Source organism: Scyliorhinus torazame, chromosome 11, assembly GCF_047496885.1.
Source record: "Scyliorhinus torazame isolate Kashiwa2021f chromosome 11, sScyTor2.1, whole genome shotgun sequence".
Lineage (NCBI taxonomy): Eukaryota > Metazoa > Chordata > Chondrichthyes > Carcharhiniformes > Scyliorhinidae > Scyliorhinus > Scyliorhinus torazame.
In genome coordinates this window covers 167,713,677-167,739,855 of record NC_092717.1, presented here as the reverse complement: position 1 = coordinate 167,739,855, position 26,179 = coordinate 167,713,677, and the positions used below count along the sequence as shown (strand labels likewise).

General features: G+C 48.7%; 1 protein-coding gene across 1 annotated transcript in view; it reads right to left on the bottom strand.

Annotated features, from left to right (window-relative positions):
* Positions 1-6,876: 6,876 nt before the first annotated feature.
* Positions 6,877-26,179, bottom strand: part of decr1 (2,4-dienoyl CoA reductase 1, mitochondrial) — a 39,924-nt gene continuing 20,621 nt past the window's right edge. Inside the window, exons 7-10 of the mRNA XM_072467984.1 lie at positions 16,484-16,556; positions 9,140-9,286; positions 8,347-8,409; positions 6,877-7,627 (exon numbers count right to left, since the gene is read on the bottom strand). Of these exons, the coding sequence (XP_072324085.1) occupies positions 7,568-7,627; positions 8,347-8,409; positions 9,140-9,286; positions 16,484-16,556 (343 nt within the window). The 3' untranslated portion in view covers positions 6,877-7,567. The remainder of the gene's footprint in view (positions 7,628-8,346; positions 8,410-9,139; positions 9,287-16,483; positions 16,557-26,179) is intronic.

The following is a 26,179-nucleotide window of genomic DNA, read 5'->3' as shown; positions in this document are numbered from 1 at the left end:
CATTCGGGTCCTGAGCGCCTGCGGCCTGCGTGTCGACGACGGGCCACTCCGCAGCCATCCCCTCTGCTGTACCGGCGACCGCTGCATCTGCAGCCACTGTGGGCCGTCCGACTCTATGCTGCCGGATGGCAAACTCCAGAACTGCGGCTCCAACCACGGCAGTGAACATCGCTGTCTGGTTGGCACACATGGTGACCTGCAGGAGGGTGGTGGGGGACAGAGAAACGACATGTTACACGGAGGTTCTTCCACACCTTGTCAGCCGGGCTGCATGGGATACCCGTGTGCCCCGGTGGCCTGGTCGCGCTGCAGATACGCAGCCAGCCTAACACCTGGTCACTGTCTGCGCCCAACGGTCACTTAACACCGTACTGCTCACCAGTGTGCCACTCGCCTGTGCCCATCAGCCACACGCACCCTGCGACCGTGTCCTCGTCACCGTCCTGCCAGATCAGGGCGGCTGACATGTGGCATCCGCGGATGGACGATACCATCCACACTCTCCCTCACCCCTCTCCCACCTGCACACTCTCCCGCACCCCCCCTACCTGCACACTCTCCCTCACCCCCCCCACCTGCACACTCTCCCTCACCCCCCCCACCTGCACACTCTCCCGCACCCCACCCACCTGCACACTCTCCCTCACCTCCCCCACCTGCACACTCTCCCGCACCCCCCCCCCACCTGCGCACACTCCCTCATCCCCCCCCCCACCTACACTCTCCCGCACCCCCCCCCCACCTGCACAGTCTCCCTCACCCACCCCCTCCCACCTGCACTCTCCCTCCCCCCCCACCTGCACAGTCTCCCTCACCCACCCCCTCCCACCTGCACACTCTCCCTCACCCCCCCCCACCTGCATACTCTCACTCTCCCTCACCCCCCCACCTGCACACTCTCCCTCACCCCCCCCCACCTGCACACTCTCCCGCACCCCCCCCCCATCTGCACACTCTCCCTCACCCCCCCCCTGCACACTCTCCCGCACCCCCCACCCCCACCTGCACACTCTCCCGCACCCCCCCCCCCCACCTGCACACTCTCCCGCACCCCCCCTTTGGCCGCAGCCTTCTCAGGGAAGCCGACCCGGTCTCCGTGCGCTGCGCTACAGTCCGCTCACCTCCTCCCTGCTCAGCGTCAGCCAGCACGACTGGCTGACGACTTTAAATAGCAGGTGTGAATGGCGACGGCGTGAACTGGGGTCACGCCGTCGGGACTTCGGCCCATCCGGGCCTGAGAATAGCAGGGGTGCCGGAGAATCGCCGTTTTGGGTGTCTTGGGCGATTCTCCGGCCTGCGGCCCGCGAAACTCGACCGTGCCGTTCCCGCCGCTTAGGAGAATCGCGGGAGGGCGTTGGACCGGCGTCGCGGGAAATTATGGCGGCCCAGAATAATTGTAGAAATTGGTGGCTGGACCTCGGAGTTTGTGTAAAATTCTTTAAGACATAGGAAACCTGAAGGGAGAGGTGTAAAACCTGAAACCGACACCTTGATGGAAGCAGAGGAGAGAAAACGTAATTTAAAAGATTAGAAAGTGTGACTTTTAAGCGGAATTTGAAATCACTAATGTGGAAGCCGAAGTTCAGTGAGACAAGGTGGCTCACAGTATAAGAATCAGCTGGGGGATTTTGAGGAGAAATCCACAGGCATTCACTTGGATTCAGAGAGGAATGTCTCTTACCACAGTCATCTATGCGCTTAAAAGGGACGATTGTGTTAATGAGATCATTGTACCTTAAAATGTACTCTGTAATCTGTGCTAATCTTAAAATCAGTGTCTGATTGCAAAGCTAAAGGGGGAGTAATGGAGTATTGTATTATAATCCAATCTTTCCATGTTTAATAAATGTTTTTTCTTGTTAAAACTAAGTAGCGGTCCTGTGACTCTGTTCCTCCACCTTTTATAAGAAAAAGTAAAAGTAATGGTCTTTTGAGCCTGGGTTCCAATCTGGGATCTTCCCGCCATTTAGAACATCAACTGGGATCCTATCAAAAATGGGGGCTCCTGCGGGATTTCAAAATGTGGAGTATGGGTTATTGGATGCTGATTAGTAATAATTTGTTGGGAATATTTTGAAACATGGAAAGCATGATACTGAATAGTAACATTTTGTCTGGGATTTATTGTTAAATGGTGGGATTTGAGAGTCTTTAAAAGGAGTAAATGGGGTATATTGTACATGTTAGAATCAAAAATGGTGTCGGAAATTGCTAAGACTTCCCCAAAGATGGAAGATGTAACTTTGACTGGTTTATAAAAAGTAATCAAGAATCAGTTAACTGAATTGGCAGATGAATTGGAGTTGGGATTACCTTCAGGCGTAAGGAGAGCTGACATTATTGAAAGCATATTGAAACATTTAAAATTGCAAGGAGTGTCTGATAGACCAAGTATTTCACAACGTAAGGAAATTGAATTTGCTAAAATTCAATTACAAATAAAACAATTAGAAATGGAAAAAGAGAGCTTTTGAAAATTAAATGTAAATGAGAGAACTTGATGTCGAAGTGGAAGGATTGGAATGTCAGAAAGAGAAAAAGGAGAGAGGGAATTTCAACTTAAAATGCTGAAAGTTAAAAAAGAGACACTCGAGCAGGTTGAGGAAGGAAGTAATTTGAGCCATGAACCTCATGGGGGAATACTTACATTTCTACAAGCTCTTCCAACATTTGAGGAAAAGGGTGTAGAGGCATTTTTCTATTTCTTTTGATAAGGTAACTAACCAGATGAAATGTCCAAAAGAAATTTGGACATTACTTTTATCACGTAGACTGGTAGGTAGAACAAGTGAGGTGTACGCATCATTGTAGGAAAATATATCTGTGGATTAAGATGTAATTTTAAAAAGCTATCCTTAGTGCATATGGGTTGACCCCTGAGGTGTAGAGGCAGAAATTTCAAAACGCAGGAAAAGAGCGTGGACAACTCATATTGAATTTGAGAGGGTGAAGCAAAATAATTTTGACTGTTGGATATGGGTGTTAAAGATAGCGAGAACATGTGAAGCCCTTAGAGAGGTGATTGTTTTAGAATAATTTAAAGATTCACTTCCTTTGGTTATTAGGATGCTTGCTGAGGAACAAAAGGTTAAAACCTCTAGACGGGCAGCAGAGTTAGCTGATGATTACGAACTGGTCTGCAGAACCAAAGGATCACATCGTCATCATTTTACACATGAGAAAGACAGAAAGTGGGAAGGAGAAAAGAAAACAAATAGTCAAGAAAGAGGTGAAACAGTCGGGAATGGTCAGGAAATTTCACCTCAGATCAAAGTGAAGTTGTTGAAGGTGGACATGACATTTGGAGGCCTAAGTGTTTTCATTGTAACAAAATGGAACATATTAGGGCAGATTGTTCAAAATTAAATGGAAGGTCAGTCGCAGTAGTAGGAAAGGAAGCATCTGGAAAGGTAATGGCTGTTAACATTGCCTTCCCATATATAGATGATAATGCTGTTAAAGGTTATTGTCTTTGTTTAGGTCAAATCACTGTCATTATATAAAATTACATTTGCTATTGTGAATTAAGGAAATATGCTTGTATGATGTAATAGATTGTGGTTAGATATTTATGATGTTAAGTTTGTGTAAAGTGGATGTAACACCAGTGTAAAGAAATATTCATAATCATCTGCTTTGACAAAGGATCATCTGGACTCGAAACGTTAGCTGTTTTATCTCCCTATAGATGCTGCCAGACCTGCTGAGATTTTCCAGCATTTTCTTTTTGGTTTCATAATCATCTTCTTTCAAAGGGGAGGTGTTAGGAAAACAAAGGTAGTTTTAAGGAATTTATATTTGTATTGGTAAACATTAGAAATAAGGTATTGTTTTGTAAGGGTCCTTCCTGTTGATTCCTTTATTTCCCATTTGTTTTATCTTGTGGTTATCATTATTACCCATGGATGTTTAATGGACCTATGGGGAAATCAAAATTTGCAAAATAGTACACTGTGCTTCTGAACAGGACATCTCAGACTTATTGGCACCCAAGAGATCGGAGAGATTTGGTTGTCCGGTGGCTAATAAATTGGCCAAAGGCCGTATTCTGCCTGGCAACAGACGGTGATTGAGTCCTACCCGAGTGGAATGATTTTCAGAGGAGGCAGGGTGTGACAGTTGGATCCTGATCGCTGAGAGGAGCAGCTGTGAGGGTCTGTCTCTCTCTCTCTCCAGAAATACTGCCCAACTACTGGTTTCGGAACGTGCAGAGAACCTGGATGAATCTAAAGTGAAAACCATTACAGACTGAAAACAAAAACCTCCAACTGAAGGTCTAGATTGAAGAAAGCTGTACTGGAACATCGTAAACAGAGACCCTTATCCTTTCTTCATTATTTTACACTCCTCTTTTCCCTCAGTTTTACAGCCTTGTGTGTGTAGAGGGTGGGGTAAGTTATAGAGGGAGTAGGATTGAGATAATAGATAACCAGTTGTATTTGTTGCATAGCGAATTATAGTTATTGAGATTCATAAAAAATATTGTTTAAATTTACAAACCTGGTGACTGTAGTTACTGGACAGTCAAAGACCAGAGACATCTGGTATTTGCTAAGAATTAATTGTGTTGCGACTCCGAGTCAAGTGTGGCTGGAATTGATCAAGCACTAGCCCAGGGTGTTGTATCAAACAGTTTAAGTGGATTTCATTTTAGGTTTCTGTGCTTGGAAGAGTAAAACCTATAGTTAGATACAGCTGGACAGTGGTGTTTGTATGTGTGTGGGTTTGTTTAAATTCCAACTGTGATTCCATTGTGTTTAGAGGTGCTAAGACATGAAGTGTAAATAAACCAGCAGTTGTTTAGCAACTTGGACCTTCTAAGGTAGAGATGGTGTACAATTTGTCCAGCGCCTTCTTCACTTCTGCCTGGGGTGGGATGTAGATTGCTGTGTTGATGGCTGAAGTGAACTCACGTGGAAGGTATTCCAGGTCCGGGGAGCAGCAGGTCGCCAGGGTCGCCACATTTGAGCACCAGGAGGAGTTGATGAGGAAGCAAACCCCTCAACCCTTTGCTTTGTCTGATGACACTGTGCGGTCCGTCCGGTGTATTGAGAAGCCTTCAACTGCAATCAAATAGGCTAAACTAAAACTTCGAAGCTTCTCTAGTTATAAATAACAATGAAACAGAATACCTGGAGGCCTTGTTCATTGTGGCCAGGGACTTCAACAAGGTTAACTTCAAGAGTGTACTGCCAAAATTCCACCAGCACATCTCCTGTCCCATTAGGGACAGACAAAACTCTCGACCACGGCTACACAAAAATCAAGGGTGCCTACCGATCCAATACCCAACCGCATTTCGGAAAATCGTTCCATCAGACGGTTCTCCTTCTTCCGACATACAAGTAGAAACTGAAGCGGGAGAATCCGGTTTAGAAAGTCGTGCACTCAGATCCTGCGCGGACCAGCTGGCAGATGTGTTTGCACACATCTTCAACCTCTCCCTACTCTGGTCCGAGGTTCCTACCTGTTTCAAGAAGACCACCATCTCGGTGCCAAAGGAGAACTGCAACTGGATCCCTGACTTCCTGACCCATAGACAACAATCAGTAAGAATAAACAACAACACCTCCTCCACGATAGTCCTCAATTCAGGGGTCCCGCAAGTCTGCGTACTTAGCCCCCTACTATACTCCCTATACACACACAACTGCATGGCAAAATTTAGCTCCAACTCCATGCACAAGTTTGCAGATGACACGACCGTTGTGGGTCGGATCTCGAACAACGATAAGTCAGAGTACAGGAGGGGATAGAGAACCTAGTGGAGTGGTGGAACAACAACAATCTCTCCCTCAATTTCAGCAAAACTAAAGAGCTGGTCGTGGACTTGAGGAAACAAAGTACTGTACACCCCTGTCTGCATCAATGGGGCCGAGGTGGAGATGGTTGACAGCTTCAAATTCCTAGGTGTGCACATAACCAAAAATCTGACCTGGTCCACCCACATCGACGCTACGACCAAGAAAGTACAACAGTGCCTATACTTCTTCAGGAAACTAAGGAAAAATTTGTCATGTTCACATTGACTCTTACCAACCTTTACAGGTGCACCATAGAAAGCATCCTATCTGGCTGCATCACAGCCTAATTTGGCCTAACTGCTTGGTCCAGGACCATAAGAAACTACAGAGAGTCGTGAATACCGCCCAGTCCATCACATGAACCACCTCCCATCCTTTGACTCTGTCTACACCTCCCGCTGCCTTGGGAAAGCGGACAGCATAATCAAAGACCCACACCCACTCAGCTTACTCACTCTTCCAACTTCGTCCATTGAGCAGGAGATACAAGAGTCTGGCCCTTTAACAGGTTCAAAACCAGCTTCTTCCCCGCTGTTACCAGACTCCTAAACGACACTGTTATGGACTGATGGACTGTTCTGACCTCTTCACACATCTTCACCCGATGCCTATGTCTATGTATTTACATTGTGGTTTTTGTTTGCCCTTTGATGTATTTTCCTTTCATGTACGGAATGATTTGTTTGAGCTGCACGCAGAACCATACTTTTCACTGTACCTCGGTACACGTGACAATAAACCAATCCAATCCAATTCAATTCAATAATGAATAACTTCAGCTGGTACGGGAATTTAACCTGTGCTGTTGGCGTCGCTCTGCATCACGAAACAGCTGTCCAACTAACTGAGCTAACCTTAATGATCTTGTGACTCCGTTCTTCCACGTTTTTTGAGCCAGGGTTCCATTCTGTGATCATCCCGTCCAGTTATAACATCAACATGGATTGTAACACAGAGGATGCAGAGACTGAGGAAACAGTTTGAAAATGCGTGAAGTATGGGGAAACTAAACAAACAGGAAACCTTAAGCAAACTGACAAAAGGCCATTACCAGACATAAACACATCCAGCGTTGCAATTAATCTGTACTTTTAATACGGATTCCACATCAGAGTATCATGGACTTTTTTTTTGTTTATAACTTGGTCACTGCAGCATCAGTGGACAGAGCAGTGCTTTTGGACTCACTTTTAAGTTGATATTTCAAAATTAAAACAAGTCATTAAAAAATTCATTATATAAAATCTAATATCAAGCCCCTATAATTGTTTTTAAACATTTACTTTTCAAACTGTTACATGTTGAATTTGAAAGGAATTGTATACTATGCTGTTAATATAATAATCAGGTATCTCTTTCTGTCCAAAAATGTTAATTTACAAATTTAAACAATCATCCTCAATTCCTATTTCTTGGCACCATGCAAGTATGAGATATAATGATAGACATAATGATGAGAACAATATGCTGCATGGAAAAAGTTCCAGAATTGCTCAATTCCACTCTGCCTTATGGCTGTTGGAATAGATTTGCACACTGCAATTGTCAAACGATGATTCTCCAACCAGCGTTAAATTAAGTAATATATTTCCTCGAAAGATATTTCAAGTTTGAAAATAATTATTTTAAAAATGAATTAAAATAACTCAAATGAAAACCAAGAACTCTTTTACTTGAATAAAATGATCACATTGCCTGACATAATATTCTTGATGTGCATTATTGTGAATTATATTCAGTTGATTGCAAGATCTATTCCATGCTTAGGAGCCTTTGGTTTTTCTGATCAAAGATTCTAGCTTATCCCATTCCTCATTTGTAACCTAGAATTTTAAAAACAGGAAAATCTTGTTAGTTTCTTGGCAAATTAAGATCATAACACAATTCAAATAGAGATAAATGCATTGTATATGGTTTCATATTTTTGAAAGATGCATATGGAAACCAAATAATTATAATAAAAAGTAATATATTACCAACCAGTAATAGGGAAATGAACTTTATCTCGTGAGTATACATAACAAATTCTTGTGCATACAATTGATGCAGGGTCTTAGTGTTGATACACTTACTTCGGGTCAGAAAAATGTAGTTTTTGGATCAATACAAAGACTGCCGACAGCTTTCGGATCATGGGAATTAGGAGCACAAATAGGCAATTCAACCCTTCGAGCCTGCTCCGCCATTTAATCAGATCATGGCTGATCTCTTCCTGGTCTCAAAGCCACCTCTCTACCTATTCCCCATATCCCTTTAACCATTTTGTTAAAAATCAGAAATATATCTACCTCCCTCTTGAAACCATTTAATGATTCGGACTCCATCGCGCTATGGGGCAGCAAGTTCCACAAATTCGTCACCCTCTGTGAGAAATAGTGCCTCCTCTTCTCAGTTATAAATCTACTGCCTCTCAATCTATATCAGTGACCTATGATATATATAACTATTTTGTTCTGCCTCCTTTATATGTAGGGAAATCAGAAACTAATCCTAGGAGAGAGGGGTTATAGAACAATGGAATATTAGCTGAATTTGACATTACCTTCTGTAGATTGTTAAATTCACCAGCTATTGAAACATATTCACCACCATCAAATCTTATTACCTAAAACAACATAACCACAAGGTTAATATTCAATTACATTTGACTTGAAACTTTAAAAAACATATTTCTTATACTACAGAAATTTCCCCATGCAATATTATGGAACATTACGATTTGATGTTATAATTCAGGAATAACGCTGGCAAAGCCAGCATTAATTACCCCTTCATAGTTGCCTTTAATGGTGGGCGTCTGTAAACCACTGCTGTCCATGACGTGAAGGTAGCTAAAAATGCTCTCACGTAGGGAAGTCAAAATATTCTGACACATCAACAATTAAGATACTGTTATGATCCCCATAGTGACCAATCGATTCCAAAAAGGGATGAATTTCCCATCAAATGATGGAAAGAACCCAACATTTGACCATAGTCATGGTATTCGTACAGCTGGTCCAGTTGAGGTTTTGGTCAATGGTAATCCCACTGAATATCAAGGGAAGTGGTTGAGTTCTGTCTTATTGGAAATTATCACTGACTGGCACTTATGGGTTTATTCTTAAGAGCATGTGTGTTCAATAAAAAAACAGTCCAAATGTTAAAACAAAACATTGAATGCGAGAAATCTAAGCTAAAAGTACAAAATGCTGGAAATACTCAGCAGGTCTGATAGCACCTGTAGAGAGAAACAGTTAATATTTCAATATGATAAACTTTCATCAGAACAGATGCTCCCAGACCTGCTATTTCCAGCATTTTCAATTTACATTTCACTCCAAATATGAACTTACCGCTCCTGAAACCCAGCTAGCATAATCGCTGCAGAGATAGGCAGCAAGGTTTGCAATTTCATTCACTGTCCCAAAGCGGCCCATTGGAATTCTCTTTAGCAGGTCTTTTTCAAACGTACCACTTGGGTCAAGTCGACTGAAGGCACCCTATAAAATGCAAACGATATAAATGATTCTCTGCATACATTATAAATTTAATTTGAAAGTCATCACGACAATACTCCTCAACCACATCCTCCCAATGGCTGAAGAGCTCCTCCCTGAGTCTCAGTGCGGTTTTCGCCCATCAAGAGGCTCAATGGACATGATCTTTAGTGCATGACAAATCCATGAAAAGTGCAGAGAGCAGCATCAATCTCTGCACAGGGCCATCTTCGATTTCGTAAAGGCCTTCAACTGTCAATCATGGGAGATTGTGGAGCATCCTCCTCAAATTCGGCTGCCGGCAGAAATTCGTCAGCATTCTCCACCTGCTCCACGATGACAAGCAAGCCTGAATCCTCAACAACTGAACCAGACCTGATGTGTGTGCAAACTGGGGTCAAGCAGGGCTGCATTATCGCACCAACGCTCTTCTCCATCTACAGAGTCTGTCCCTGTTGCTCAGAACGGAAGGGGGGAGAGGAGTAGAGCATTAGTCATTGGAGACTCCATAGTTAGGAGAATAGATAGAAGATACTGTGGGAACGAGAGAAACTCGCGGTTGGTGTGTTGCCTCCCAGGTGCCAGGGTGCGTGATGTCTCGGATCGTGTTTTGGGGATCCTAAAGGAGGAGGGGGAGCAGCCCCAAGTCGTGGTCCACATAGGTACCAACAACATAGGTAGGAAAAGGGATAGTGATGCAAGGCAGGAATTCAGGGAGCTAGGGTGGAAACTTAGATCTAGGACAGAGTTATTAACTCTGGGTTGTTACCCGTGCCACGTGATAGCGAGACGAGGAATAGGGAGAGAGAGGAGTTGAACACGTGGCTACAGGGATGGTGCAGGAGGGAGGGTTTCAGATTTCTGGATAATTGGGGCTCATTCTGGGGTCGGTGGGACCTCTACAAACAGGATGGTCTACACCTGGACCAGAGGGATACCAATATCCTGGGGGGGAAATGTGCCAATGCTCTTCGGGAGGGTTTAAACTAGTTCAGCAGGGGGTTGGGAAACTGAATTGTAGCTCCAGTATACAGGAGGTTGAGAGTAGTGAGGTCATGAGTAAGGTTTCAAAGTTGCAGGAGTGTACCGGCAGGCAGGAAGGTGGTTGAAAGTGTGTCTTCTTCAATGCCAGGAGCATCCGGAATAAGGTGGGTGAACATGCGGCATGGGTTGGTACCTGGGACTTCGATGTTGTGGCCATTTCGGAGACATGGATAGAGCAGGGACAGGAATGGTTGTTGCAGGTGCCGGGGTTTAGATATTTCAGCAAGCTCAGGGAAGGTGATAAAAGAGGGGGAGGGGTGGCATTGTTAGTCAAGGACAGTATTACGGTGGCAGAAAGGACGTTTGATGAGGACTCGTCTACTGAGGTAGTATGGGCTGAGGTTAGAAACAGGAAAGGAGAGGTCACCCTGTTAGGGGTTTTCTATAGGCCTCCGCAAAATTCCAGAGATGTAGAGGAAAGGATTGCAAAGATGATTCTGGATAGGAGCGAAAGCAACAGGGTAGTTGTTATGGGGGACTTTAACTTTCCAAATATTGACTGGAAACACTACAGTTCGAGTACTTTAGAATGGTCCGTTTTTGTCCAATGTGTGCAGGAGTGTTTCCTGACACAGTATGTAGATAGGCCAACGAGAGGCGAGGCCATATTGGATTTGGTACTGGGTAATGAACCAGGACAGGTGTTAGATTTGGAGCTAGGTGAGCACTTTGGTGATAGTGATTACAATTCAATTACGTTTACTTTAGTGATGGAAAGGGATAGGTATATACCGCAGGGCAAGAGTTATATCTGGGGGAAAGGCAATTATGATGCGATGAGGCAAGACTTAGGATGCATCAGATGGAGAGGAAAACTGCAGGGGATGGGCACAATGGAAATGTGGAGCTTGTTCAAGGAACAACTACTGCGTGTCCTTGATAAGTATGTACCTGTCAGGCAGGGAGGAAGTGGTCGAGCAAGGGAACCGTGGTTTACTAAAGCAGTCGAGACACTTGTCAAGAGGAAGAAGGAGGCTTATGTAAAGATGAGACATGAAGGTTCAGTTAGGGCGCTCAAGAGTTACAAGTTAGCTAGGCAGGACCTAAAGAGAGAGCTAAGAGGAGCCAGGAGGTGACATGAGAAGTCTTTGGCAGGTAGGATCAAGGATAACCCTAAAGCTTTCTATAGATATGTCAGGATATGCCAGAGGAACTGAGCATTCGAAGACCTAGACTTCAAACCCTGCACCAAGTTCATGGTCTACAGAACAGCTGTTATCTTCAGCCCTCCTGCAAGCTTCAGAAACATGCACAATGTACAGCAGACATCTCAAATCCTTGGAGAAATATCACCAATGCTGCCTCCACAAAATCCTGCAAATCCACTGGCAGGCTAGGCATATCAACATGAGCGATTCTTCCTGGCCAATATCCCCAGTATTGAGGCACTGGTCATGTTCGGCCAGCTGCGATGAGCGGGCCACATTGCCCGCATGGCCGACACAAGACTCCCAAACAAGTGCTCTATTCCAAGCTCCGCAATGGCAAGCGATCACTAGGAGGCCAGAGGAAACGCTACAAGGACACTCTGAAAGCCTCCCTATTTCCCACCGACACGAGGGAATCGCTTGCCTTAGAAAAAGCATCCGCGAAGGTGCCAATCACCTCGAGTGTCGTAGAGTAGATCACGCGGAGACCAACTGTAAACAGCAGGAGAGCACAGAATCCAGAGCATCCCACCACCGACCTCATCAAGCACCATCTGCCAAACTTGTGACAGAGTCTGCGGATCCAGGATCGGACTATCCAGCCACTGCAGAACCCACCACCCCAGAATGGAAGCAAGCCATCCTCAACGCTGAGGGACTGCCCAAGAGAGAGAATTGGAAAGTCAAAATATGTTTCAGTAAATGAATGCTTAGTTTGCACTTAAATACAATTATTTCTCTGGGTCACTGTCCGTGTCGAGTTTGCACATTCTCCCCGTATTTGCGTGGGTTTCGCCCCCACAACCAAAGGTGTGCAGGTTAAGTGGATTGGCCACATTAAATTGCCCCTTAATTGGAAAAAATGAATTGGATACATTAATTTTAAAAAAAAATAATAATACTACTTCAGCCGCTTACATATTAATGAGGGCATAGCATGATTCTGATACATTATTTATAAATCTTGCCCGAAAGAGAAATGTAGTAAAATTACATTCATTCTTGCAAATGAACAATATATCTTGGGGAAACAGAATAGACTGATACTGGAAAGACAGCAATTATTGTCCACCACTAGTTGCTCTGATGGTGTTAAGAGCTAACCAACTGCATGTGGGACTGGAGTTAGGCGTTCTTCCTGGTTTGAACTGTAGAAGTGACCCATTTAAGTAACAACTTATACAGCAACTTTTGTGCTATTTTTCTTGGCATCAATCAATAAATTACTAGACTTAATTGACTTCAATTCCAACCTGCCATACTAGGATTTGAATTCACAAAACCAAAATAATGTGTTTTCTGGAAATCTGAACAGAAAATGCTGGAAATACGCTGCAGGAAAGGCAGCATATATGAGAGAATTCAGTGTGTAGCTTAATAGTGCAATATCATAACCATGACAAATTTGCTGCTTTAGAATTGCCAAATCACTCTCGTTTTTGCAGCTACATGGGTCTACTGACACAATTGTTCTGAGTGAAATGTTTTAAATATAATCCACTCAAAAAAAAGTATGCATCTGGAAGAAGGCTAAAAGACATAAGATCCACCCACCTAACTGCTACATCAAGGCAAGGGCAGAATAAGTTTTAAGATCAGCCTTAATAGATTTTTAAATACATCTTCCTGACAAAAATGTTTTTAATTGTCCACCTTACACTAGACCAGCTTCAATTCAGACTTTAAATTCAGTTGATATTTTGTGATACTCAAACCACAGCCTTGACCAGTAGGAACCTAAGTGCAATATTATTGAAGTTGACATTCACCCATTCATAAAATCTACTCTAGTTAAAATCCTAAAACAGTCAGCTCCACTATGAAAACTTGGTAAAACTGACCATTTCTGGTACAGACGAGAAAGCTTAATGTTATTTTCTGATGATATCAGAAACATTTTGCAGAAATGTTTTATTCATCTAAACTGTCTCGAGTTAACCAACCTTTACTGCCCTGATCTCACGTAACTTCAAATACTGGTTGCTCGTGTTTGGATCATTATGCCATGAATATCAGTTTCATGAGCAGTCATTGGATATAATCAATCTGAGTAATAACACATACATTTGTTGCAATAATTAATCCGTATCCAGGCTGCCATCTGAATAAATGGTTATTACCACTATCACTTCACCTCGACTTGCAGGTGACCTGCATATAATTAAATTGTTAAATTGTAAATGTGGAAAAATGTCCCAAATTGTCCCGGGCCAGGAGAAAGTGAACACTGTATAAAAGGTGGTGTTAGGGATGGTCAAAAACTAGACCAACAAAAAGGTCACTTTACAAAGGGGAGTATACATTTTCCGTAAAGGGGCACATATCCCATTAATGCTCCGAGTTTAGCTCGCCTGCTGCACCAGGGTGACAACTGAAATGTGCTTTAGTTCATCAAGCTAAAGATCCATGCCAGGCTTCTCCGCATAAAAGATTGGTTCATAGCTTGCCCATAAACCTAGCAAAAGTGGATTTGTAGCTTATCAAACTTTGTGTTTCAGTGCTCATTTTCTGACATGTTAAGGGCTATTTATACTATTGACTCATACAAACACCAGGTGGATCAAATAGATGACTCATAGATAGCTTGAACATAAAAAAAATTCAAGCCACTATCCATTTGGATGGCATGACAACAAGATGCAAAGAGACAGCTCGGGTAAGAGCAGGGCTCTCACAAACAACGCTGGCCATTGATTTGAGAACAAACATTTTTTTAAGGAATTGCGTGTGGCACTGGGAGTGATCTGGAGATTACTACTTTTGAGGCCCTCCTTGCTTATTTCCTACCTAGCTCCCTAAATTCTGACTGCAGGATCACATTGCTCCTTTAGCCCCAGGGTGCTCTGCAGCCACTCACTAACATCCTTGATCCTGGCACCAGGGAGGCAACACAACATCTTGAATTTATGTCTACAGCTGCAGAAACGCCCCATGCTAGTCCCCATGCTATTGAATCACATATCACTATTTCTCTTCCAGTCTTCCTTGCACAACCACCACTCCAGCACTTAAAAACAAAAGACCCATTAGCTACTCACTTGCTATTTATTCTTAATACTTTATAATATTACAATTTTTAATCTGCCATTTGTTTAGATTCAGTTCAGAAGCAGGAATATTCACTGGTCAATCAACTTATGACATTACTGTGGTGTCACACCTTGATTTTTGTTTTGGATGTGGCTCTGAACCCACAAGTTGTGTATCAGCAGCTGGTCCCAAACATTTGTTATCTCCCGCTGCTTGGATGGCTCTGAACTCTCGCTCTCTCTTTCGCCACCTTTTTGCTCCCAAAGTTTGCTCCTTTCCCAACCCCCAGAAAAAATAGAACCTCTGTCGATGCAGCCTCTCCTCAGCAGTGCACTTATGTGTCAGCAATGAATTTTGTGCACCAGTCCTGGAGTGGTATTTGAAGCCACACTCTCTGACTCAGAGTGCTACCAACTGAGTCATGGGTGACACACTTTGAAGAAGAAAAAAAATGCATGGTAGGACAAAGAGCAGGACTAATTAGATTGCTCTTCCATGGCGTCGGTGTTGCATGGCCACCTTTTGTGCTGCGCTATTCTATGATTCTACCTTCAATTTTGTAAACGCTTTTGCTTAATGTTCTATAATTAAAACAAGAAATCAACAAAATTATAGATCCTGATGATCAGCAACTAATGAATATGTTCAGGATGCTCTCATATCATTACTAACTGCTGATACTATATTAGATTCATTTTAAACTTTACATACTGACAATGAAAATGAATACAAAATGGAAATAGGATGATGGAGGTGTAGAGGAGTGAGGGACCTAGGAGTGATTGTCCACAGATCCTTGAAGTTAGCAGGACAGATTGATAAGGTGGTTAATAAGACATATGGAAACCTTTCCTTTATTTTGTGAGGTACTAAATAAAAGAGCAGGGAGATTATGCCGGAACTATATAAAACATTATTTAGGCCACAATGTAAGAACTGTGTTCAGTTCTGGTCACCACATTATGGAAAGGGTGTAACTGGTTAGAGAGGGTACAGGGTAATTGCCAGGATCAGAAAATTGCAGGAAAGGTTGGATAAGATGGGGTTGTTCTCCCTCAAATAGAAACAGCTGAGGGGAGATTTGATTGAGAAATACAAAATTGTGAGGGGTCTGGAAAGAGTGGATGGGAAGGGCCTATTTACTTTAGCGGAGGGGTCCGTCACTAAGGGGTATAGATATAAAGTGATTGGTAAAAGATTAGGGGGAGGAAAATATTTTTTACCCAACAAGTTGTGGGGTTCTGGATTTCACTGCCCATAAGGGTAGTAGAGGCAGAAATGCTCAACTAATTTCAAAGGTGCCTGGATATGCACCTCATATAGGGCAGCACGGTAGCATGGTGGCTAGAACAATTGCTTCACAGCTCCAGGGTCCCAGGTTCGATTCCCGGCTTGGTCCACTGTCTGTGTGGAGTCTGCACGTTCTCCCCGTGTGTGCGTGGGTTTCCTCCGGGTGCTCCGGTTTCCTCCCACAGTCCAAAGATGTGCAGGTTAGGTTGATTGGTCATGTTAAAATTGCCCTTAGTGTCCAAAATTGCCCTTAGTGTTGGGTCGGGTTACTGGGTTATGGGGATAGGGTGGAGGTGTGGGATTGGGTGGGGTGCTCTTTCAAAGAGACGGTGCAGTCTCGATGGGCCGAATGGCCTCCTTCTGCACTGTAAATTCTAATTCTAATTCATGTACCGTAATATGCAGGGCTGTAGACCACATACTGTAAAGTGGGATTAGGCTGGGTGGCTTGTTCTTCAGCTGGCACTGACACAATTGGGCAAGTGGCATCTTTCTGTGCCATAACCCTTCCATGATTCTATTAATAAAAACTAGGCTAATATTCAAATTAATTTGCACAATGTATTTTGCAATCTGGATACACATGAAGAACAAATTAAGAAAGAAAATATTTGATGAAAGTAAAAATAAATGCCTACTTCATAGACAAGGAAATAATAGTGTTTGTTCTAAGCACAATTACCAATACCTTTGTTTTAATAGGTCCTGGTTGAATCACATTGAACCTCATACCATATCGGCCCCATTCAGCAGCAAGTGATCTGTAATATTAAACCAAAACTTTATAAACTTTGCAACATTTCTGCATTGGTCATGCAATAAAAACACTACCTTTGGCAACTTGATAATGATAAAATAGGAAATAGAAATTCCAAATTTTAAGCATGTTTATTATGCACAGCAATCTTCAAAGACATAGGGATGGATTATCTGTTTTGAAGACTAAATGATGACGCTGGCGTGTGAACAGTGGTGTTTTGTGCCCGAAAAACAGCGCAAAAGCTTCACCAATCCTCCGTTTGGTGGGGGGGGGGGGGGGGGGCTAGCAGGCCGCAGCATAAAGCCCCCTGCTCTAGTTGCGGATTCGGCTGGTAAATTGCCAGTTCCATGGCTGCGCATGTGCACGGTGGCTGCCTGCAGTGGCCACGCCATGCAACATGGTGCCAACCGTGCACGGACCCGGCTTGCCAAATAATGTCCCCCAGTAACCCCCCTCGCCACCCCCAGACCACCCCCCACCAGTGCCCCAAGCCCCTGCCAAAGCCCCCCTGCCCGCGGAATGGCTCCCACCTGACTGTGGCGGCGCTGAACTCAGTCCGCAGCCTTCACACCGGTTTCCCGAAAAGGAAAAATAGCATGAGTGACCCACGCCATCGGGAACTCGGCCCACTGGTGGCGGAGCATCGGGAGAGGGCCTCAGATGATGTTTTGGAGGGGGTGGAGCATCTCAAAAGTGGCACCGCCCCCAATTTAAGCGCAAACGGGGATTCTCCAGACGATCGCCGAACCTGATTTCAGCAGCGGAGATCGGAGAATCCCATCCATAATTATTTCCAAAACACTAAATCCACTCCCTGATCCTGAAATAAACTGTAACGCTTGTTGCTGGTTGACTTGAAATGTCACTGCACACTAATAAATAAAATTATTTATGTGATAAAAGTTGACGATCACTACCTTTTCTACTATTCTGAGTGTCCAAAAGATATTCTTTTCATCCAGCTTTTCAATGAACAAAACAATGTAAAATCTCAAAGGTGACAGCTTTTTAGCTGTGTCGAAGACAAGTTGAAAGAAACTGTGGACCACAGATTTATTTTTATAATACATCACAGGAATAGGATACTTCAACAAAATGCCAAACATCAAACAACTAAGTTTCCCTTTGAGTTCAAAAAGATTCATTTGCTGGGTTTTAAGTTGCCTGTCAAAAGCAATGAATGCCACAAAACCTACGTAGGACTCATAAAAAATGTGGTAGCTTTGACTGGCACAATTACTTTCAAAGTATTTTGCAGAGCTCATTTTTCACACTGATCGATATCGAAGCAACTGGAGAATATTCAGAAAATGGCACATTTCAGTACAGGAATCTTCTAACTGTAAGGAGTACTGTGATACCTTAAACCGAACGATAGGATAGGTTGACATCAATTAAATGCTTTAGTCTCTCGGAAAGCTAACGTAATAAAAATGGTGCTGCTTCTGGGATGAAGATACTGTGTAAACTTAGTAAATAATTTCAGAGCAGATTAATTGTAGGAACTTAAAAAAATTTTTTTTAAGAGTATCCAATTCTTTTTTTCCAATTAAGGGTCAATTTAACGTGGCCAATTCACCTACCCTGCACATCGTTTTGGGTTGTAGGGTCAGACCCACAGACACGGGAAGAATGTACAAACTCCACACGGGCAGTGACCGGGGGGCCGGGATCGAACCAGGGTCCTCAGCGCCTTGAGGCAGCAGTGCTAACCACTGCGCCACCATGCCGCCTCTATTGTAGGAAAAAATAAGATAAATAAATAAATAAAATGGACACTAGTTTCAGAAAATGTAAAGCAACATATTCATTATATCTCTAAAAACTCAAACAGGAATTCTATACTACCTGATCTTAAGACTCAGACATCAAATTTGTGTAATCTGAAATGCACTGTAAAAATGTGCTGGGATTCCATTATATTACTTGCAGCAACTTGTTTCTGGCAGGAAAACCTCACATATTAAATGTATATCAAACTCCATATAACATAAGACTGAAGAGGTCACGAAAAGGCCATAGAGATGATTGGAGGTGAGAGTGAGAAATCTGGGGCGAAATTCTCCGTTATCGGCGGAAAGTCCGCCGATCGGCGCAAAAAACGGCGCAAATCCGACTTGCGTCACGTCGGAAAAATGGGTCGATAGTCTCCGGCCCGAAATGGGCTAGCAGCGACGTAACGGGATCCGCGCTTGCGCAGTGGTTCACGCCGTGCAGCGTCATACGCGCTGCACGGCGTGACGGCTCATAAGGCCGCGCAGCTCCCTCCCACCCGACCGGAACACCCGACTGCAACACCCGACTGGATGGCTGGCCGTCGCTCAGCCCCGAGGTTCGAGTCACGCGATGTGGAGGCGCTCCTGGACGCGGTGGAGCAGAGGAGGGACGCCCTGTACCCCGGGCACGGCCGCAGAGTTGCCCCACGCCACAGCCGGCGTCTGTGGAGGGAAGTGGCAGAGGCCGTCACCGCTGTGGCCCTGACACCACGGACAGGCACCCAGTGCCACAAGAAGGTGAACGACCTCGTCAGAGCAGGCAGGGTGAGCCTCCCCCACATCCCCCCCTCCCCCATATCCCCTCTCCCCCATATCCCCCCTCCCCCATATCCCCCCTCCCCCATATCCCCCCTCCCCCATATCCCCCCCCTCCCCATATCCCCCCTCCCCCATATCCCCCCTCCCCCATATCCCCCCTCCCCCATATCCCCCATATCCCCAAGTGAATCCAGCCCTAACCTTAACCTCTGTATTGCACGCGCAACCGATGACGTGCATTCATATACCTGCCTAACACTGTTGCCTTTTACCCCTGCCCCCCCCCCCCCCCGACAGGAGAAGCGCGCACACAACAATAGGGAGCATGTGAGGACTGGAGGAGGGCCCACTGATGAGAGGCCACTGACCGTACACGAGGAAAGGGCCCTGGAACTGGCTGGCGGACCTGCGGACCGGGAGGTTGCTGATGCAGAGGTCGGGGGCGTACTAGCGAGTGAGCCACCGACAGCCCGTCCCCATATCCCCCCTCCCCTATATCCCCCTCCCCGTATCACCTGATCACTGCCTGATGTCTAACCATGCATGCTTCATTGTGTATCGCAGGACCAAACGTCCAGGCACCCATCCCCGCAGATGCAGACCGCCCGCAGGATGCCCCTCGGAGACCACAGGAGACGGAGAGACCCGCACCCTCCAGCATGCGATGCCCGCAGGAAGCCCCTCGGAGACCACAGGAGACGGAGAGACCCGCACCCTCCAGCATGCGACGCCCGCAGGATGCCCCACGGAGACCACAGGAGACGGAGAGACCCGCACCCTCCAGCAAGCGACGCCCGCAGGATGCCCCTCGGAGACCACAGGAGACGGAGAGACCCGCACCCTCCAGCATGCGACGCCCGCAGGATGCCCCTCGGAGACCACGGGAGACGGAGAGACCCGCACCCTCCAGCATGCGACGCCCGCAGGATGCCCCTCGCACACCACGGGAGACGGAGAGACCTGGAGCAACAGGGAGACGACACCCCCGTCACGTGCGGCAGCGACCACCCAGCGATGAGGGGGGCAGCCACAGGCCCCCGTCACATCCGAGCCAGGACACCACTACCCAGGACACCACTACCCAGGACACCACTACCCAGGACACCACTACCCAGGACACCACTACCCAGGACACCCCTACCCGGGACAGCACTACCCAGGACACCCCTACCCGGGACAGCACTACCCAGGAAGACGAAATACCGGACAGTGAGTCAGAGTGGATGGGTGGAGACGAACCCCCACCCCAAAGTGCCATGGACTCAGAGTGGGACGAAGAGCACGACACAACGCCACTGCTGTCACCAACACCCTCCACCATCGCAGAAACACTCACCACGGTTGGGCACTTTAGTAATGAGGCGTCTGGTACACTCACTGGTGCGCACAACACAGCCGTCCCGGTACAGCAAGTGGAGGTAGGAGCAGCGGAGGGACCGGGCGGTCAGAGGGCAGCCCAGCCCAAGCGAACATCTGCCGCCCAGATGGATCCCGGGTTCCTGCAGTTACCACACCCACACATAGATCCGATGCAACCACCGACCCGGAGACGAGCGAAGAGGGTGACGGGCGGCTTGCGGCGGTCGCAGGTGGAGGAGTCCACCCGCGTCCAGGAGCTGGGAGTGATGCCGGTCATGCGTGCCACCCAGGCTGACACCGCACGGGTGGCGTCCGCGGTGGAGGCAATGGGTGTTACGGTGTCAGACATGGGGAACGGTTTGCGAGGCCTGGGGCCTTCCGTGCAGGCGGCGTCTGTGGCCCAGGAAATTGCTGCCCTCTCACAGGAGGCCATGAGCCAGTGCCAGCGCCAGATGGCAGAGGCGCTCAACGCCATAGCCCAGTCTCTGCAGGCCATGGCCCAGTCTCAGCAGGCCATGTCCCAGTCTCTGCAGGCCATGGCCCAGTCTCTGTAGGCCATCGCTGAGGGCATCGGCGCCAGTGGCCATGTGCGAGCCGGCGTCGCACTGTCACAGACAGGGTTTGCCAACACCCTGGGCTCCATGGCTGCAAACCTGCAGACCCCTGTCGATACCAGCACGGGCCTCCAGGACTGGCAGCGCCAGATGTCGGGGGGGCGTCGGATGGCCAGTCCGTTCGCATCCCCCACCCATGTAGAGGCCTGGGGGCCATCGGGCACCCCGAGGGAGGAGGAGGTGGTGTGGTCCGTCCCGGCTCCCTCTGTAGGGGAGGTCCCGGTACAACCGCGACACCTCGGACTCCCCCCCTTCCGTCCCAGGTGCATCGGGTGGGCAACGGGCAGGACAGGCTGGCAGCTCGCCATCCCAGTCACCCGGGCCGCAGCCTGGCCCATCTAGGCCAGGACGCCCCAGGAAACGGCCGCCAAAGGGATCCAGTGTCAGAGGGCAGGAATCACAGGAGTCCACCTCCAGTTCTGCTGTACCGTCTGGGGAACCACGTAGACGTAGTCAAAGGGCCCGTAAGGCCAAACAATTAGACACTGAGTATGTTGGCACGGGTGCAGGGCACAGATGAGTTTTAGGGGCTAGGGCACGTGCATGAACTCCTTTGGTTATTAAAGTCAATGTTACACCTACAGAAGCTGCCTTTGTGCTCTGTCCAAAGTGTGCGGGGGTGTCATGTACGTTGAGCGCAAGTGTGTGTGTGAGGGGTGGTCTTACCTCAGCCCCAGGTGAGTCTGCCCCCTTCCCCCTGGGCCGCCATCAACATCCTCCGGGCAGAGGACGGGACCGTGCGCTGCAGTGTCACAGCCGCATGCAGGGATGGTCCGGGTGGATGGTGGTACTGTGGCCATGGGTCAGACATAGTCCAACGATGTAGAGCCAGGAGCTCATCGCAGGGCGGGTTGTCATCATCCTCCATGGCCCTGCGATAGACACGCGTCCACCCGCAACTGTGTGAGCCCGGCCCGTTGTGCCGCAGGTGGATCGGCAATGGGGGGGGGGGGGGGGGGGGGGGGTGCATGCGGGTGGGGTGGGTGGGGTTGGGGAGGGGGGTGAGGGTGCTGGGTGGGTGGATGGGTGGGGGGTGTGGGTGGTCGGCTGTTGCCATGGTGTGCGGTCTGTGGCCATACTACCCGATTCCCACGCCCATCTAGTCAGTGAAGCGGGCGTCTATCAGTCTGTCCCGTGCCCGCTGGGCCAGCCGGTAACGGTGGACAGCCACCCGCCTGTGTCTACCCCGTCTGCCCTGACCATTGCCCCCATCCCCCTCATCTGGGGAGGACTGGGCCTCTTCCCTGCTGCTCCTCCACTCCGCCCTCCTCTGCCTGCGGCACATCGCCCCTCTGCTGGGCTATGTTGTACAGGACGCAGCACACCACAATGATGCGGCCGACCCTATCTGACCGATACTGGAGGGCGCCCCCAGAGAGGTCCAGGCACCTGAAACGCATCTTCAGCACGCCAAAGCAACCTCTCGATCACTCCCCTTGTCGCTACGTGGGCATCATTGTAGCGGTTCTCCGCCTCATTGCGTGGCCCTCCGTATAGGCGTCATCAGCCACGATCGCAATGGGTAGCCCCTGTCGCCCAGCAACCAGCCCCTCAGCCGGGGATGGCGTCCCTCGTACATGCCGGGGATGGATGACCGCGACAACACGAATGAGTCGTGTACACTGCCTGGGTGACGGGCGCAGACGTGCAGGATCGTCATGCGGTGGTCGCAGACCACCTGTACGTTCATCGAATAGGTCCCCTTCCTATTAGTGAACACGGCCCTGTTATCTGCAGGTCGCCGCACGGCGACGTGCATCCCATCGATCGCGGCCCCTGGACCATGGGGAACCCGGCAACGGCAGAGAAGCCCACGGCCCGGGCATCTTGGCTGGCCCGGTCCACGGGGAAGCGGATGTAGTGGTGCGCCATGGCATATAGGGCATCTGTCACTGCCCGGATGCACCGATGTCTGCGATATGCCGGACAGGTCCCCACTCGGTGCCTGGAATGACCCCGTTGCATAAAGTTCAGGGCCACCGTAACCTTGACGGACACGGGGAGAGGGTGTCCCCCGCAGTGCCACGCGGTGACAGGTGTGCCAGCAGGTGGCAGATGTGTGCCACGGTTTCCCGGCTCATCCGGAGTCTCCTCCTGCATTCCGGTCCGTGAGGTCCTGGTATGACTGCCGGGGCCGGTACACACGGGGCGCCCTCGGGTGCCTCCGTTGCCGTGGGGCCGCGACGTCCTCCTCCCCCTCCTCGTCCTGTCGGTCAGGTGTCCCTCCAGCCTGGGCGGCTGCCGCCTGCCCCTCTGCGGCAGCCTGCGCCGCCTCTCTGGCACGCTCCTCCCTCCTCCTCCTCCTCATCCAGGGCAACATAGACATGAGCGGCTGCCACCACGGCGGCCAACATCGCTGGATGATCTGAAAACATGACGGCCTGGTGGGGGGGAGGGGAACGACGACATGTCATCATTGCCCATATCCCCTCCTCCCCCCAGCCAGGTGGCATGGACCGCATGGGTCCAACTGTCGGAGGCTGGCACCCTGGCCAGGTGGACCAACTCACTTGCCCTCCCATCCCCCTCCTCGGCACGGACCCCCCCCAAACCTCCACCCCAGCACGGACCCCCCCCCCCCCCAAAACCTCCACCCCAGCACGGACCCCCCCCCAACCTCCACCCCAGCACGGACCCCCCCCCCCAACCTCCACCCCGGCACGGCACGGAACCCCCCCCAACCTCCACCCCAGCACGGACCCCTCCCCAACCTCCCCACCCCAGCACGGACCCCCCCCAACCTCCACCCCAGCACGGACCCCCCCCCAACCTCCACCCCAGCACGGACCCCCCCCCAACCTCCACCCCGGCACGACACGGAACCCCCCCAACCTCCACCCCAGCACGGACCCCCCCCCAACCTCCACCCCAGCACGGACCCCCCCCACCTCCACCCCAGCACGGACCCCCCCCCCCCCCCCAACCTCCACACCGGCACGGACCCCCCCCCAACCACCCCGGCACGGACCCCCCCCCAACCTCCGCCCCAGCACGGACCCCCCCCCCAACCCCCAACCTCCACCCCGGCACGGACCCCCCCCCCCCCCCCCAACCTCCACCCCAGCACGGCACGGACCCCCCCCCAACCTCCACCCCGGCACGGACCCCCCCCCAACCTCCACCCCAACACGGACCCCCCCCCAACCTCCACCCCAGCACGGACCCCCCCCCCCCAACCTCCACCCCGGCACAGACCCCCCCCAACCTCCACCCAGCACGGACCCCCCCCAACCTCCACCCCGGCACAGACCCCCTCCCGGCACTCCCCCGGAGCCCAGCCTACTCTAACCACCCCCCCCCCCCCCCCCCCCCCCCCCGCCGCGCACACACACACAACCCGAGACACACCTCTCCCCACACATTCAGACTGCGGCCACGCCATTTCCTGCCCAGAGCCAACCCCCCAGGCCGTCACTCACCTCCACGCTGGTCGGCGTGAGCTGGAGCACCGGCTCACGCCGATGAAAAGGAGGTTTGATTCACGTCGACGTGAACGGTCATCACGTCGACGGGACTTCGGCCCATCCGGAAGGGAGAATATCGGCAGGCCGAAAATCGGCTGCCTTGCGCAGACCCGTGACATTCTCCGCGGCAGCGGCGCCATTAACGCCCCGCCAACTTTTCTCCCTTCGGAGACTTCGGCAACCGGCGGGGGCGGGATTCACGGCGGCCAACGGCCATTCTCCGACCATCTGGGGGGTCGGAGAATGACGCCCCTGAAGTCAACAGGTTGAGGCATTTTGAGTCAGTGACGGATGTGGGAGAAAAAAAATGACAGGAGATTTGGAGAGATTTTCAGTGGAAACTGCAAAGTTTCGGGCCAAGGCAGTTGTTCAATAGTGGGGCAAAAGGGAACAATACTGCATTGCAGGTCAAAATATGAGGAAACGTAGAGAACTTGGAGGATTATAATGTTGGTGAACTTTACTGATATCCGCCACCGTGCTGCCCTATGTAACTATATTTTAATACTGTGCTAGTGTTAACGTTTGTTTCAATATATCTTATCCATATTTTCCATGAAATCACTCCTGAAGTGAGGTATCCTTTCCTCAGACATACAAAATTAAAATAAAATATTGGGCTTTCTGTTCACTATCTGTTAGGATCGTAACAGAAATTTCATATGTTATAATTAATAGGGGTAATGGAAACATGAACAAAGTGCTCTCAGCCAGATAACCAGGCAATAAACGGTAGGATAGGAGCCTAAATTTGCACACGCAAGCTTTTATTTTCGGTGGTACATATTGCAAACACTCCAAAACCGACAGCCATAGTTTCAGTCTGTATGTAGTGTATCCCCAGTTAATGTTCATCACCTGAGTACATTTAAGCACTTAATTAATAAACATTTAATATCATGGGGAAGAGGTGGAGGAAGACAGGGATCAACAGCACAAATTATAGAGATCTACAAAATTATGAGGGGCATAGACAGAGTGGATAGTCAGAGGCTTTTCCCCAGGGTAGAGGGGTCAATTACTAGGGGGCATAGGTTTAAGGTGGGAGGGGCAAGGTTTAGAGGAGATGTACGAGGCAAGTTTTTTTTAGGCAGAGGGTAGTGGGTGCCTGGAACTCGCTGCCGGAGGAGGTGGTGGAAGCAGGGACGATAGTGACATTTAAGGGGCATCTTGACAAATACATGAATAGGATGGGAATAGAGGGATACGGACCCAGGAAGAGTAGAAGATTGTAGTTTAGTCGGGCAGCATGGTCGGCACGGGCTTGGAGGGCCGAAGGGCCTGTTCCTGTGCTGTACTTTTCTTTGTTCTTTGTTATGTTTATACGTGCCTTTGTCAATGAAATGGCTCAGGGCGCTTAACATTGAATAATTGAAAAACATGGATATCGAGCCAAACAGGCTACCAGTAGACATGATGAAAGGTTTGGTCAAAAATGTGGATTTTGAGGAAGGGCTTAAAGAGTCAGTGGTGGACAGTTATAGAGAGGGAATTCCAAAGTGCGAGGCCTAGGTGGTTGAAGAAAATGGTGAGGTAATATTCGAGGCTAGGCTCAAGAGGCCTGAATCAGAGCAATGATTGTTTGGGGTTGTGGGAAATAGGTGGAGGCACATTTGTTTAGCTGGAGGATCTCAGAGAAATAGGGAAAGCAAG